The following is a 15896-nucleotide window of genomic DNA, read 5'->3' as shown; positions in this document are numbered from 1 at the left end:
AGCAGAAACCTCGTTCCCCCACAGGAACTGGCGATACTTTCCCATGGCCCATACTACCGCCAACATTTCCTTCTCGATCACACTGAACTTTTGTTCTGAACTCGTTAGGGACCGGGATGCAAAAGTGAGCGTCTCCTTCGTGCCATCTGTTCTCTCTTGCATGAGAACCGCTCCTAGTCCTTTCTCACTGGCATCTGTCATCAGTGTCGATTTTCCTTGGGGATCATACCCTTGCAGGGGGATAGCTTGGCCGATTTCTCTTTTTACGGTGTCGAACTCTCTTCCGTCCATTTGAATGCTGTTTTCTCCCTCGTGAGTTGCCTCAGGTGGTACGTTTTTGTGGCAAAGTGTGGGACAAACTTACTATAATATTCTGCCATCCCGAGAAAGGATCTTACTTCTTCCTTGGTGGAGAGTGGAGGAGCCTCGCAGATGGCTTTTACGTTTGCTCTTTTTGGTGTTATTCCCTGTGCTCTGATCTTGTGTACCAGGTATGTGACTGACGACATGCCAAAGCGGCACTTCTCCCACTCGGCTGTTAGTCCATTCTTCTCCAAGGTCCTTAATACCCTGTCCAGCTTCTCGTCGTGGTCTTTCCGTTCCTTCCCCATCACTAGGATATCATCAAGTATTGTACCCCTTCCATGTCTCGGAACAACCGGGCCATTAGTTTCTGAAAGACCGCTGCTGCTGAAGCCAGGCCAAAGGGCATGCGGCAGAACTGATAGCATCCGAATGGCGTGATGAATGACGTCAGTTTCCTGCTTGTGTGGTGTAGGACCACTTGGTGATACGCTGACTTGAGGTCGATGGTGGAGAACCACTTTACTCCTTTTAGTCCGTGCCAACATCTCCTCTATGCGCGGTAGGGGGAACTTCTCCACTATGATGCACTTATTTAGTTCGCGGAGGTCCACACACGGGCGCACCTTTCTCGTTGGTTTCATTGCCACCACCAATGGTGCCAGCCATTCCGCACTGTCGATGGGTTCTATGATTCCTTCTCCCTCGAGTCTGTGCAGTTCTCGTTGCACCGCTTCCCTCGCCGCAAGCGGTATGGCTCTGCTCAAGCACGCGTCCGCGCACATGCACTGCAAGCTGTAGCCGACGGTAGCATTTTTTGAAGCCCTTACTTAAAGTCTCGCCAGACCAGCGCAAGCGCAGGGTCAGGCAAGACCTAAATATGACTACATGTCCACCCAATTATATTGGGTGGGTGGACATGTAGCCATTGCCCTGACAACCCTTGCTTCCTAGTTCCGTTGGAGAAGTTTGGCCTCGGTGGAAACAGCGTATTCTCTGCCGTGGCCAAACTCAAGGTTGCCTGCAATTCAATTTGGTGGGCAGACCACTATATTGACAGGAAGGGACCTTCTCACTGTTACACTGGTGTATCCCTACTCCATCAATATATAAATCAGGCCAGAGCTCTACACCTTGTTCCTCATTGCTTGTTGAGCTTGTCCATGGTAATTGTGTTGTCTGTCTGAATAAAGGCAGTATTAGGTTTGATTAATGGAGGCACAGATTTAGGTGGTAGATACTCCTCTCCGAGTTCCAGCAAGTTGCTGTTGCATGAAAATTCCTTCCAGGACCAGGTGCTTTGAATCTTAAAGTGATCCACGTGGGCTCCTCATTCCATTTCGGAAGCTTTCAACCCAATAGTCTGTGGCAGTAGTACCGGGTGGAAAAAACACCATTTAAGCTGCTTAGAAATTATGTCTTCTGAAGAATCTAATCCATTGTTTGGATGGTAAACAGTCTCGCGTGGGAAGAAACCAATTTTGCCTTTCGAGTATTCAAGGTTGCTCGAAGGTAATGCATGATCTTTAACAGAGGTGTGTCTGTGTAGAAACGTTATTGTGCAAACACAGCTGTTGCAGAAGAAAGACTGTTTCTTATGTCTAGCACTGCTTTTTGGTAAGGAGCATCCTTTATTAGCTAAATATCTAATTATGGTTAGTTGAAAATATTTGTATTCCTTAGGTGGGCTTCATTTGGAGAAGGCTCAATGGGCGGATTCCAGGCCAAAAGGTAGAGCTTTCTTCTAGAAGTGATCTTTTCCTAGAACAAATTGTATAAACATCTGTTTTTTCTGTGTCACTGGATTGCAAAAATATGCATCTTGGAGATGGGTGACATATATCATATCCTTGGAGGAATTGGTGATACATTTGCTAAAGAGCCAGCTCTCTAAACATCCCATGTCAAGCTCTTTAAAGCAAAGCGAGGAGAAGGGCAATTCGCAACCAGTTTGGAGCTTTCAACTGCCACACTTATAATTTGACTGGAAACTAAGAGACCATCGTTCACTTCTTCTTGAAAACTCTGTGTTATCACTAGGGAAGTTTGCCACATATTTGTGCATAGACTCCTGCAGAGAACGGCCCAGGAATGCCAATGCAGTTGCATGCTTCAGTGGCAGAAGAGCCACAGCACTTCCATGTGTCAAAGCAGGAGGAACTAAGGATTGTGTACCTGAGTGCTTCTTCCTCCCAGTGGTACCTATGACCGAGTCAGGTGTAAATCCACTCATAACTAAGAGATTTATGCTCTGCTGATTTATACTTCTTCGAGACATGCGGAGAAGCAGCTTACAAGGAATACTTCAGTTGTGGGTTTGATGAGACACATTGCAAACAACAACATTAGCTCAGATGCAGTTCGGTGTTGGAGTGTCTTGCAAACAACCAGTGTTTTAGATTGAAGAGTTGCCATGGAGATGTTCAGATTTGCTGGACATCCTTCTACAACATCATAGGGTGTCATTAATTAATGACACCATCGAAAGAGGAGTCACAGCAAGTGTTGCACAATAAGCTCCCAAGTCTCTTGTGGTGTTTATATCTATTGTATTACAATCTGGTGTGCCTTCCAGTTGTGAGGGGCGAACCTCTGTTTGTACAGCTATGCCTTGGAGTACATCCTTTTCTCTGAGGGTGGTCTCACCAATGTGATGGTGTTTTGTTGAGTTTAAAATGGGGCTTATTTTTGGACACTAATGAGAAGAGGTGGACCATATTCAACTTGATTTTGCCTTTGGACAGAAAATATCACCTTATTTCAGTGAGATCCCTGTGAAATCATGTATGAGACCCTGGCAGTATTCTAACTATGCCCTCTCTAACACCAGCATTATTGGTTCAACTCTCTGGAGCCCTAGGTTCATATTGCTTTCCCTTGTCTATCAAAGGATCTTTTTCATGAGGAATCAGAAGTCCCCCAAATTTACCATCACCTTTCTTGATCACATCTAAATATTCAAAGTGCACCATGTTCCTTTTGAAAATCTCTCACAATGTTCACTACTGCTTATTATGATGCAGATATCCAGCTCTCAATTTTTACTGGTATTCTAGTCCCAACGACCACTTCACTCGTTTTCCTGCCGCCACCCCCCTCAACAGATCACCTCTGCTTTAGGGGTGAGAATGTCCATAAAGTCCCCTGGCCATATTATTTCATGACCAGTGGTAAATCTCACTCAAGGGCACTGTCTTTTTTCCTTTTCTCTTTTTTGTGTCTGCTGCATCACTGGCTAGCACGTGCTCGCACGTTTTTCCCCTTTCTGCTTCTCAGTTTGTGTCCCCGAGGAGCTGTTTTTTTTTTTTTCTTTTTACACCGGTCAAAATGATGTCTGATTTTTGTGCTGGCTCCGCCTCGTGCCTGCTATGTCGACTGTTCCTGTTGTACATTCAGCCATCATTGAATTCATACAACCATTTCATATCCTTGTCTTCCTTTCCTTTAATCTAATTCTGTCATTGTCCAATGTGTGAAAACTACACTTTTTGGTATTGCGCTTTGTCCTTGCCCGCATCTCTTCCCCACCCTCACAGCACACCTTCACATATTCGCCTTTATCTCCAAATCCCAGATTCCTGGCACATGCTTCCTGCCATGTCTTCTCTTCCTTGTGCACTTCAGTGCCCTCTGTCATCAGCATGCCTTGCCTTCTTGACTTGCCCACAATGTACTGCTTCACTTTCAACATCTTCTTTTTTCATGGATCAATTAACTGGTTCAGTGTTCATAATTTTTTACCTGCCTTCCTAGGGTACCCTGACAGGGCACACTGACTTCACCCTGCTCTGTTAATATCTCAGAGGCACCCACTCACTAACCATGTTCTGCCCTTCACGTGTATGTGTGTATATATATATATATATATATATATATATATATAGTATGTTTATCATACAGTCTTGAATAGATTAGGGTGTCTCTCTATCAAGGTTCATCCAAAAAATTATCTCCCTTCTTCCAACGTGTTCCACCTCAGAATTGAAATTTCTCACTTCTCCTATGTCCTCATTGTCTCCTTGTATGCCATTTGTACCGTACCTTATGCCCCAGCCTGTTAGGTTTCACTTGCTGTAGCTGCTCATGCTCCTATAAGTGAGCCACCCAATACAATTCTTAAATTTACATCATGTTGCATCACATAAGCCTTCCCTGCTCAGTTCTTATCTGTGTCCCTGCCAGATGACAGCTTAACTCTCCTTCATGATCTGAATCCCTTCATTCAAGGGAGAGTTACGCGCTAGCCTCATCCGTCTTCTCTTTATTGCTTTATCTGGACATTGCCAATCACCTACATTTTTCCAAACACCTGGTGGTTGGCATGCTAGCCCTGCTTTCTCCTACTTCACTCTATCATGTTGCTACCTTCCATCTTCCACATTAATGGCCTTTGTAGCAGTAGACTGGTGTTTCCACCCTTGAGTTCCTTTCCTAATGAGCGGATCCCCATTCCCCCTCCTCTCACTATATCTTGATAGATGCATTATGAGGTGGGAGAGCCCTTGCAATCTCATACACTTTTTTCACCCCTACAGAGGAATTTGAGGCCTGTGACCCTTCCTGTCTACCCCTATATTTCAGGTCCCTCAGTTATTTCCTCCAGGACCTCCTTTCCCCTCACAACGGCTGTAGTCCAGCAGGCCTAAGTGACCCTCTCAGTTATACAGGTCCCTCGTTAAGAGAATCAATTCCCAATCGGTGATATGCCTTTGCGTCCTCCACCCTTTTCCATGGACATTATTTCACTACCCATTTTTCCCTCCAGAAAGAGTAAAAGCTGCAAGCTAGAACAACCACTGATGCCCCTTTTGACACCACCTTCATGCTGGCTATTCTCTCAAACTATCTAATAAGGGTCCTTGGACCACTCCAACTGCACTGCAGCATGGAGAAAACACCGGGCCTCATCATCTGCAGCAACCCGACGGTTGTATTGCCATGCCTTCTTCAGCTTTGGCGAAGGATGGATGTCTTCAACCACACTCAACAGAAACCCTCATCTGCTGCCCAACAGCAAATCATTGAGCAGGATTGCCATGATGTTTCACCCAACCCTTCCCCCATCCCCATCGACATCGACCCCTGGTCGACAGGTAAGCTGCCTCCCCAACCCAGAACAATTTCTCGCTCTTTCACCACATCTATTTTTCATTTCAATTTAGTTCACTTCAATAATGCTTCACAGGAATAACCTGCAGGTTCTCAAGTATTTCCAAAGGTATTCGTATTCGAAAATATTGCACACGTTTTTTTAATTCTCCTGACTTTTCTACCAGCTAAACTTTGATCTTTTGTTGATGATCCTACAGAATTGCCTATGGCGGCCCTACACTGGCATGTCGGGAGCAGTGCACAAGGAATCGGCTTTTATTTTCCACACAGTACAGGTTTCAGTACTCGGAGAACCCATCTTCTCTCCCCCCTCCGCCCCATGTCTATGGGTACTGGTTTCACTCCCTAAAAAAGAATAAAACAGTTAACCCTCTTTTTTAACAAGGTGGCAGAGTACTTACACCCAAAAAAAATTAATTCTTCTTGGTACCATAAATACATTAATGAGAGTTATAAAGAAAGCTGTTTTGACTAAAATGTAGTGTAAAGAACTCTGTTAATCTAAAGATGTAAAAGCATATAACATCTATTCACTTAGGAACCGATATTCAATTAATAAACAACACATAATCAGTAAATACAAAAACGGCGCATTAGTGCATACTTACACACAGTTCATTCCCAAATGTATCCAGTTTCATCTCTGAACCTGTGAACAGGGGCATTATTTTTAGTCACTATTTGATTTTCCCTGTGCTTATGATTTTAAGGTATCTGTTACTGATTTTGCTGGTGACCCATAAACCTTCCAAATGTTCTTAGAGGCAAAATAAACAAAAATGCAAAAGTAAATTAAAACAGAAAGCAAACTAATTAACAGAAAATAAATTAGAACATCAAAGTTCTTAACAAACAGTCTAACCCCAGATCTCTAGCGCTACTTGTTATAGACAGACTAAATATAGCCCCATTCCCATTACTGTCTCATCAGACTTCCTCCTCCCCAGTCCTCACTTTTGAATGAGTTCCTCACTCCTCAACAGATCTCTTGAGCTGCTCCCAACAGAACTCTTTTTTTTTTTTTATCATTAAACCACGTCTTCCTTTAGGGTAATAGCATCCTACTACAACTAATTTCCAGTTTTTTAGGTCGCAGCCTACAAGGCAGCGCAGCTGTGTGGTATGCGAAAGACATCTTGGGGAGATTCACAAAGTTGACCTGGGAATGCATTTTGCCCGTTACTTGCCATTGGTTTTGTGGTTTGTAACTCGCGTTTCTTTCTTCTCATTTGCTGGCTTAAGCTCTAAAGGTTCACTTCCTCCTTCCCATGCTAAAACCTTATTTACCAGTATTCTTCCAAGAGCTCCCTTTCTGTAAACGGGCCTGTAAATCTTGTTCTTATCTCGTCACATTTGCTGTGCATTCAAAGACAGCAGTTAAATGTCAAGCTGTGTCTTTCAGATAACTTGTGCTTTCGGCTGACTTCAAAGTGAGAGCGTTTATAGGAAAGAAGAATGTAGTCTCTGCATGGAGCCCACTGGTGCCCCTCTAATGCTCCATTTACGAGGCTGTTACATAGTCCTTAAATAGCACATGATGATGTAACATGAGGATAACAGAGTGTTAGGTCGAGCCTGGGCAGTGCATGCGCTGCTCTGTGAGGTATTCTGCATTCGGCATATGGGCTATTGGGGACTTTGGACACGCCCACCGCTTTTGGTTGGTTAGTTGGCCTGTTTTTTAAAATTCCTATCTATGGTTGGTTAATATTGTGCATCTGTCTTGCCTTCCGGTGCTTAGTTCACTCCCAGCGGACACCACCAATTGATTCTTTGGTTGGTCAGTTCTGGTCATCTCTTGACTCGTGAGTTATCCCCCCATCCTCCGAGCACAAATACAGTGTCCATCGTGTCATTATTTGGAGGGGAACATTTAGGCCCTTTTTTACAGGCCACTGGCCTGCTGTTGAAGACCGTCATGGGATCTCGTAGGAACTCATGACGGAGGTACTACTCAACACTTCAGAACAGTAAGAGAGTGTTTTCTACTGCAGAAGAGCCACGGAGGAGAACACGAGGTAAGTTCCTCTTTAGCTTATATCACATCCGTCTCATTATACCTATGTTTTTCATGACTCTCGCATTGCTCTTTTGTACCCCCTTTCTCCATCCAACATTGTATTCCTTTGTATATTGGTCTTCTGTTTCTATTGTCAACTTCCTATCTCATTGTCCCCCGGCTCCCTCCACACCCCCCCAGGGGGTGGGTGTAACTGGCGCTCTTGTACCAGGCAGGTGTAATGTATTAAGACCTTAAAGCATGGTCCGTCGCATTGACCCTGTATGCTTTTTGGTTTTGTGTGGTCACCACCTGCTGAATAATCTACAGATTAAACTCTGCTTTCATTGCTTTATAATTTATACTGTCAAATGCTGCCTGGTGTTCCTCACCTCATCTCAGGCCATGGTGGCCTATGTGGTCAATTTTCTGAAAACAAGTGCATGTGCAGAGTCCACTGCGGTGTTATGGCGTCTCGTTTTGTCATGTGCTGTAACGTCATTTGCAGCTCCATCTGAGGCGATAAGTCTTGAAGTTACCCAGAACCCTACAGCTGTATCTATGGGTTTGCAGAGGTGTAGGTTGTTCGATGCTGCCATGCAATGCCCAGCCCTGTGGTTGCTTTACACTTTCTCTTCCTGCCAGGTATTTTACAGCCGATACTTTGCCTCAAGTGCCTTTTACTCTCACGCGCACATGAATTTTGGAGTTATATTGCTTGGCCTTGGTTGCATTGTAATGTCACCTGATTCTGAATAGTTTTCAGCTGTTTCTCTGGGCTTAGGGTGATTTCTGGTGTCACCTGCTGCCATGTGTTCTTCAGCTTTGTATCTGCGCTCCTTTTACTGTCTCCAGCTACTGTGGCCCAGGTCTGCAAAGTGTTCCTCCTCTTGGTTGTTTGAGTAGAGTCCTTTCTTTCTTGACCCTTTAATTTCTGGTCTCTGTCTAATAAGTTGCTACTGGTAGCCCACTTCATGGTGGGCTGAAGCTTGTTTCATTGGCAGTTCATCATCGGAGTGCACATGAGTTTCAAGTGCTGTTGACAATCTCAGAAGAGAGGGCAAAGAGCGAGTTAGCATAGAGATGCACTCTTGCAGACAAGATCAGGTGCTTCGAATGTTCGTATAGGATATTGTGCACTACTGCAATCTTCTATACATGAGTTCCAGGTAAACTTCACTTTCATGGCTCTCAACTGAATCCCCTTCACTAGTGATACACAACTCACTAGGTCCAAATACACAATTTTGAACCTCTTTTGTTTACTCACCTAGAGTTGTAATGCTTTATATTAATAACAGAAATATCTGGTGCCACTCTGATGAAAACTTTCAGACCAAAGAATCCAAAATGCAGCAGCTTCACTGGGTGGAAGCGAGGAAAAGTGGCATCTTGTATCGCATTTGATGGTGGAGACGCAAGGATACTGTTAGGCACCCTATTGTTCAAGAACATGAGAGCCTGTTCGGCGGGGTGCCAGATGCTATAGGAAATTCCAACCACTACATAATTTTCTATTTATCTGTGGAGATATCTGTTTAGCTATCTGGCTCTTTGAATTTATGTACTAATTCCCCAGTAATCCTGTTTGGGTTCTAGAGTAGCTTGCTACCTGTCAAAGTGCTTCAATTACTCATCAGGGGTAGCAAGCGCTATGTAAAGCCAAACCCTTCTCTCTTTTATCCCTCCACTATCCTTTTTCAATCCAAATAACAGACTTACATGTCCACCGCTCAAATTAATTTAATATTTCCCTATACTGATTCGCCACTAATCCTTTTAGGGTTTCAGAGTAGAATGCTACTTGCCAAAACTAGGTCCAACATCTAATCGGGTGTAGCAAGTGCTATGTAAATTCAAACCCTTCTCTCTTCTATTCCTCCACTATCCTTTTCCAATACAAATAACAAACTCGCATATCCACCGTTCAAATGGATTTCATATTCCCCTATACTAATTCCCCCACTAATCCTGGTTGTATTCTGGAATAGCATGCTACCCGCCAAAAAGGTGCTTCAACACGTCATCAGGAAGAGTAAGCGATAAATAAATGCAAACCCTTCCCTCTTCTATCCCTCAAATACTCTTTTGAATCCAAAAAACAGACTAACATGTCCACCGCTCAAATTAATTTTATATTCCCCTATTCTAATTCACCACGAATCCTTTTCGGTTCTAGTGTAGCGTGCTACTTGCCGAAAAAGCGCTTTGATGCCTCATCAGGGGTAGTAAGCACTATATAAATGCGATTACAATTAAAACCTAGTTTGTCACCGTTTTACATGGTTCACATATTCAGACTGTTATTTTGTTCATCTGTACTGTGTGTCTACTTTTTCACTCTGAACACATTCATAATCATTTTTGTCCCTTCAATCGTTCGCTGAACCATTTGGATTTGTTTATTTATTTTTTTTTTTTAAATGATAGCTGGATAGACATCGTTGCTTTGATGGATAATCATTGTGTGCCTGTAAAAGAAAGTAAGAACAAGCATTTGCAATTCAATCGCTCTCGCATTACTGAAAATTTGAGCATTTGGCGTGGCATTATTATTTGCAACACCAATAGGTCAAACTTTCAGTGATGCATTGCAAATGCTTGTTTTTTAAGGCACGGAGAGATAAGTGACTTGCCCAGAATCACAGGATGTTGCAGCAGTGCAGTTTCTGCTTTTTTAAAATCATGTAATGGTTTTCAAAGAAAGAGTTTCCCTGCTCTTTGTTCACTAACGTTTATTGCTGCATGAGTCTACACATGAATGAAAGAGGCGCAATTCTCTAGAACTGGCGTGCTAACGCCCACCTCATCAATATTACTCGGACAGATATAGGCTTGTGCGTTAATGCGATCAACAGTAATGAGACTGCAAGTACTCACATTTGCATTCATAATGTGCCGACGTTCCTAATCCTTCTTTCCTAAAGCTCACAGGTCACAATCGCACATAAATGACACACTATGATGGGCAAATGGAGGAGAACAATCATGGGTTTGTTGGACACCTGTCGGTGCCTCCCAATGCCTGCACATACACAGTGGAAGCTGCCAGTGATTTACATCTTGCAATTTGTAAAAGTTCACCTCTGTCCTCTGGGTTGGGTTCCCACTCCATGCTTTGCGACTGCATAGCAGGCCCTAAGTAATTGTGCATTCTATTCCAAGTAGCAGGAGGTGGAGAGCCCCCGCCACCCCTAACCACTTGACACTCAGCATTACAATGCACATATCACAAATTCTTTCTAGGTCATTTTACACATCAGGCCTGCTGTTTCTAGTGTTGAATTGATATGGCAACATTTTCATGTCATATACGTCAAAGCTCATGTTGCCGTTGGCTCCATGTGCGATCTTGCACTTGCAGCAGCAAATAAACTTTGACAGTCCAAGCGAGAAGAGTGGCCTGCTACACATATATACTACCCTAAATATTTAGACTTTTTGTGCATGGTGCAAAGTAATACAAACCTTCATGCCTTCTCAAAGCAATCTTTTCAATTTCATTTCTAAGTCATGGCTGTTCTGCACTGGGTCCCTCTGTGTCACAACCATCAGTTATGAACCCTTTTCACATTCCCCTGCCGTCCTTGGCTTCTCACCCAGTTATTCATCACAGAAGTCAAACATTTATCTGTATTTTTGGTGTAACTAATTTGAAAAATATTGGTCCTACTCTGATTCCTGAGTAATGCTAGGAGGAACATTGTAATACCCTACTCCAGATGAGTGAGGAAAGTGTGCTTGAAGTATGAATAGACAGAAGTTAAATTTCTGGACCTCCACTTATTGCTAAATCTTTGATCACATCATACACTTCCTATTAGTGATCACAGCATCATGACCTTGTGCAGATCCATCTGAAGTTCTTTCGAAGCATGCGGAGGATGTTGAAGCAGGTTGAGGAGACCGTGTTGATCTGGCAGTTCTTTGTGAGCGATGAGTCTAGTATGATGCTGAGGTTTCGTGCATGGTCCGTCGGGGTGGTGGAATTTCCAACGGTGGAGAGCCACCAGGAGCTGTTCAATGTGGAGGGGGTGGAGCCAAGGATGAGGACTTCTGTCTTTTCTGAGTTAAGTTTCAGTCAGCTGTTCTTCATCCAGGTGGCGACGGCTTTCATCCCTCCTTGGAAGTTGTGTCCAGTGATGTTGTGTTAGTTGATTAGGGAGAGGATCCGCTGGGTGCCATCAGCGTATGAGATGATGTTGAGCCCCAGGTTCCTGACAATTGTTGCGAGGGAGGGCCATGTAGATGTTGAAGAGGGTGGGGCTGAGGGAGGAGCCCTGGGGCACACCACAGTTGGTCTCTGTCGGTTCTGAGAGGTTGGGAGGGAGTCTAACCCGCTGAGTTCTGCCGGTGAGGAAAGAGCGGATCTAGTCGAGGGCCTTGCCATGTATTCCGACGTCGTGGAGTCTGGTGACTAGGGTGCGGTGGGAGACGGTGTTGAATGCTGCCAAGAGGTCCAGGAGGATGAGGGCTGCTGTTTCGCCCTGGTCGAGGAGGGAGCGGATGTCGTCGGTGGCGGAGAGTAGGGCAGTCTCAGTGCTATGATTGCTTTGGAATCCGATTGGGAGATCTCCAGGACATTGTTAGCTTCGATGAAGTTTGCTAGCTGGGTGTTGACAGCCTTTTCGATGACCTTGGCTGCGAAGGGAAGCAGGGAGATGGGCCTGAAGTTCTTGAGGTCCATTGGGTCCGTGGAGGGTTTCTTCAGTAGGAGGTTGACTTCGGCATGTTTCCAGTCATTGGGGAAAGTGGAGGTCTGGAAGGAGCAGTTGATCTTTGAACATAGTTCGGGTGCGATGATAGAGGTGGCTTTGTGGAAGATGTGGTGTGGACAGGGGTTCTGAGGGTGCGCCAGTGTGGATGCTTTTAATTCTCTACTTCCTTTTCTGATAAGTCCCCTGTATGGGGGTTCCAACTATACATATCCTCTCTAAAATCTCCCTCTTTCACTCTTCTTCCACATGGGCTGGAGATTGCCATCACCATAGATGCCATTCTGGTTCTTATCAATGGAATCAACCTTCCTTTGGCCTCTTGGTGGTATAAATATGGTTTCAATGCTCTGATCACTTCTTACATACCAATACCTCTCTTTCCCTCCAGGTAAGCAGAGCTTCTTATCAGTTAAAAGAGCAATTGGAAAATGCCTTTGATAAACCCCTTCCAAGAAACTCACTGCTACTTGGTAGGCGCACCCTTTGAATAACAGTCAGCGCAGTCAGTAATCACTTTAAGTCTGCACTACTTGACTTGGATCCTAACATATCTCGACCAATTCTCTCCTGGGCGTACGTGCCAGCTCCAACACAACCAACAGCGTTGTCTCATCTTCTGGGCTTTATCACTGGATACTCACAAACAGTTGTATCTCTCATGTTTTTCACCTCTGGCCACGATAATTCACCAACACCATATGCTCAGTGTAGGTAATCTCCTCAACCTGATTTAATCTGGCACTGATTAATACCATCACTCAGTAATACCATGATCAGAAACATTACATTTTGTTTTTTGGAAGAGTGTATGTTTTTCTTAATTTTTGGGGAATTCTAGCTAAAACAGAATGCAGTACTGCACCCCTTAGATTACAGTGGCCTATTAAAAGATTTATTCTTTGCAAACACGAAAGTAATGGTGCAACCCTCATAGTAGTGTTCAGATGGGGATAGGCACACTTCCACACAAGGCTAACTGGTGGTTGGGAAGTCAGGATACTCTGAAAAGTTTCTCCCCGGTTCCTCATCGTAACTGTAGATTCTTAGATCACCACTGGATCCCCCTACTTAAAAGAAAAGCCAGTATGGGCTGGCTGAACCAGTAGACAGAAATGAATGCTGCCTGAATCAATGCCAGCTCTTCTTCATCCATTGCTGGCGGCTCGCCAGATATTTGTCAGACATGTTGCTATCCACCAAGGCTGGATGCTGGTCAGGATGAATCTGTAAGTCATGTGGACACATCACACACAAATGACTGCAATGGTTGAGTACCCGAACCAGCAAGAAAATGTACATTTAAGTAATAGGGGAGACAAAGCTGGCTGTACCAGCGGGTATACATAAATATTAAATGGTAAGGCAGAGCAAGCAAACAGCTAAGGAACCCCTAACTTCAGGCCAGTTTTAGGAAATTCAACTAGTTTAACATTTTGAAATCCATCATGAAATAAAAACTGAATCCAGTACAGATTATTTCTGTGATGGTCATGAAATGCTCCCAAGAGCCTACACATATCAGTATGTGTGTAACTCCATCCTTGGGTTTTCAATTGGGTTGTGCACCTTTCCTTTGATTCTCTCAGTTCGAAATTAAGGTTGGATGTACCCACGTCTCTACTGTTTTTCTTGCAAGCATGTGTCGTAGCCTGTTTGAACTCTCGGTCTTCCTTCCCTACCACGTGATTTGCTGTCTTGATTTGCTGTGCTGGCAGTGCTCTGAAGTGGAAGGACTTCCTGAGGCTTTGGCTGAGAATCTTTCAATGTCTTTACCGAGCTCAGCCAATGTGAATATCCACAGGCATGTCTGTGGCATGCCTCTGGACCCTCAGTAATGACAATGGCTCCAATCGGTGTACCTAGAGGGGTTTTGGTTTAACAATCCTTTTGATATTTGTAGACAAGGTTCCGCGAGGGGAGTTCATGTATTGCATGGCCCTATCTTGGAGAGATTTCATGGTATAGGTACATTTTCTGGAGCATCGTATACTGTTTCCACACACGTGTCTTTCGTTGTGGGTTCAGTACTCTCCTCAATCATGTTAACCTGGTATTAGTAAGCTCTGAGTCGTTTTTTTTTTTTTTTTTGCAATCCAAAACCTTGGTCTTTGGGCACCATATTTCACAGTAGTTTTCTGACATGTTGAAAGGCTGCATGCATTGCTCTATTCGGGGCAGGGCAACAATTTCTTTCAGCTTTAACCTCTCCGGTGAGTGTCAGGTCATTTCACATATTGAATATAATTGAATCAAAGCGGCTCCCCAACATCTCTCCATGCAGCTATTTAAAAACAAATCCAGCCAGGTTTATTTTCCTCCTGTACATCCCTCATTCCTTTATTCCATTCCTTTATTCCAATCAAACCTCTTCACCGCCCCACATAGGAAGAGTTCTTGAAAGGGCCTGTGTAACAGACTGAGTCATATGCCCTCTGTGAGTCGCTGCTGCATGTCGAGGTTCCTTCTTCCTTTGAGATCTCCGCACAAAGCTATACATTAATGTCTTGATACTATGTAGCTGGTTGCGTGTTCTCTGGGTATTCCAGTTTGGCTGTTGTGTGGTATATTTTTGTATCAGCTGTATGACTAAATTTTTCTCTCTGTCTTTCCTCCACAGAAGCTGTTAACTATACTACATACAGGATGGCCCGTGTCCCGAACCTCCTCGTAGCGCTCTGTGTGCTGGTGCTGGGCCTCCCAGCGCTGCAAAGCGCAGTGGTGGTGAATGCAAGATTTGATAGTCCCATGAGGCTCAGTCAGGTGAGTGAATGATGTGCTGTGCTTGGGGGAAGGAGTGAGGGTAAGCCACGCTCTCAAACTGCCCCCTCCATTTGCTGTGACCAGTGGCAGACATTATAGCCAGGACCACTGGAATTATGGGACTCCGCAACCGTGGCGTATTCTGCATATTTATGAATTTATTACATTTGCCACATAAACCATAATCTGCTCCATAAATTGGCGATTTTAACGAGAAAAATTAGATTCGAGCTGAAAAGGATCAGAAGTTACTAGAACCTCAGCTTCATTTGTTGCCACACAGTGGAAGATCCTTCACAAAGTTTGACTCCTTTCAGTTGCTTTTTGCTGTATTTGAGTATTAAACTAGTACTAATGTGTGAATCCTTTAGTCAGCGATGAAATGTGTAAAAATAGCAAAATAATTAAGTTATACGATCCCAAAATGTGCTGTATAATTATGCCTCATAATTTGCCTTGTCTTGCAGCATAACTTAGTCAGCCCTGCTACATAATTTGGTCCTCTGTGGCATAATTTCAGTGGCACTTACTATAGCTCATCTAAAGTGCTTACTTATCCCTGGTGCTACCAGATCGCCACTTGTTCCTCTCGTTGTCTGTTTCTGAATCCCATCGAACTTTCCCTTAAATCCTGTGATTCCTCCCCCACGCGCTGAGGGTGATCCTACCTCTGGTATTAGGCTAACAGAAGGCTCTTCTTACAGAAGAGCAGGCCATATTCAGCAGAGGGTGAATCGAACATTCCCCTTAAGACAAACCTGAAGCCACACTTTGTGTATCCAGCTTGATCCAGGTGAAGGCCCACAAGAAGATGGCACAATTACAGCCACCACCATTTTCTCATGCTACCCTCTGACAGCAGGTATCCTATCATGACACCGAGTGCATTTAATGCTGCATTACTCATTTCATGGTGGATTCATGGTGGATCCCCGGGGGACCAAGACTGATTGAGGATCACTGCTTTCTTCTGGGAAGAGAGTCCACCGCAAAAGGAGATAACA

The 15896-nt window shown here is 44.2% G+C and overlaps 1 protein-coding gene across 1 annotated transcript in view; it reads left to right on the top strand.

Annotated features, from left to right (window-relative positions):
• The window catches only part of GM2A (ganglioside GM2 activator), a 55813-nt gene that overhangs the window by 5438 nt on the left and 34479 nt on the right, over positions 1–15896 (top strand). Inside the window, exon 2 of the mRNA XM_085617678.1 lies at positions 14750–14892. Coding sequence (XP_085473804.1) covers positions 14776–14892 — 117 coding nt within the window. The 5' untranslated portion in view covers positions 14750–14775. The remainder of the gene's footprint in view (positions 1–14749; positions 14893–15896) is intronic.

Source organism: Triturus cristatus, chromosome 7 (assembly GCF_964204655.1).
Source record: "Triturus cristatus chromosome 7, aTriCri1.1, whole genome shotgun sequence".
In the NCBI taxonomy this organism is placed as follows: Eukaryota; Metazoa; Chordata; class Amphibia; order Caudata; family Salamandridae; genus Triturus; species Triturus cristatus.
This window is presented reverse-complemented; position numbering and strand designations above follow the sequence as displayed.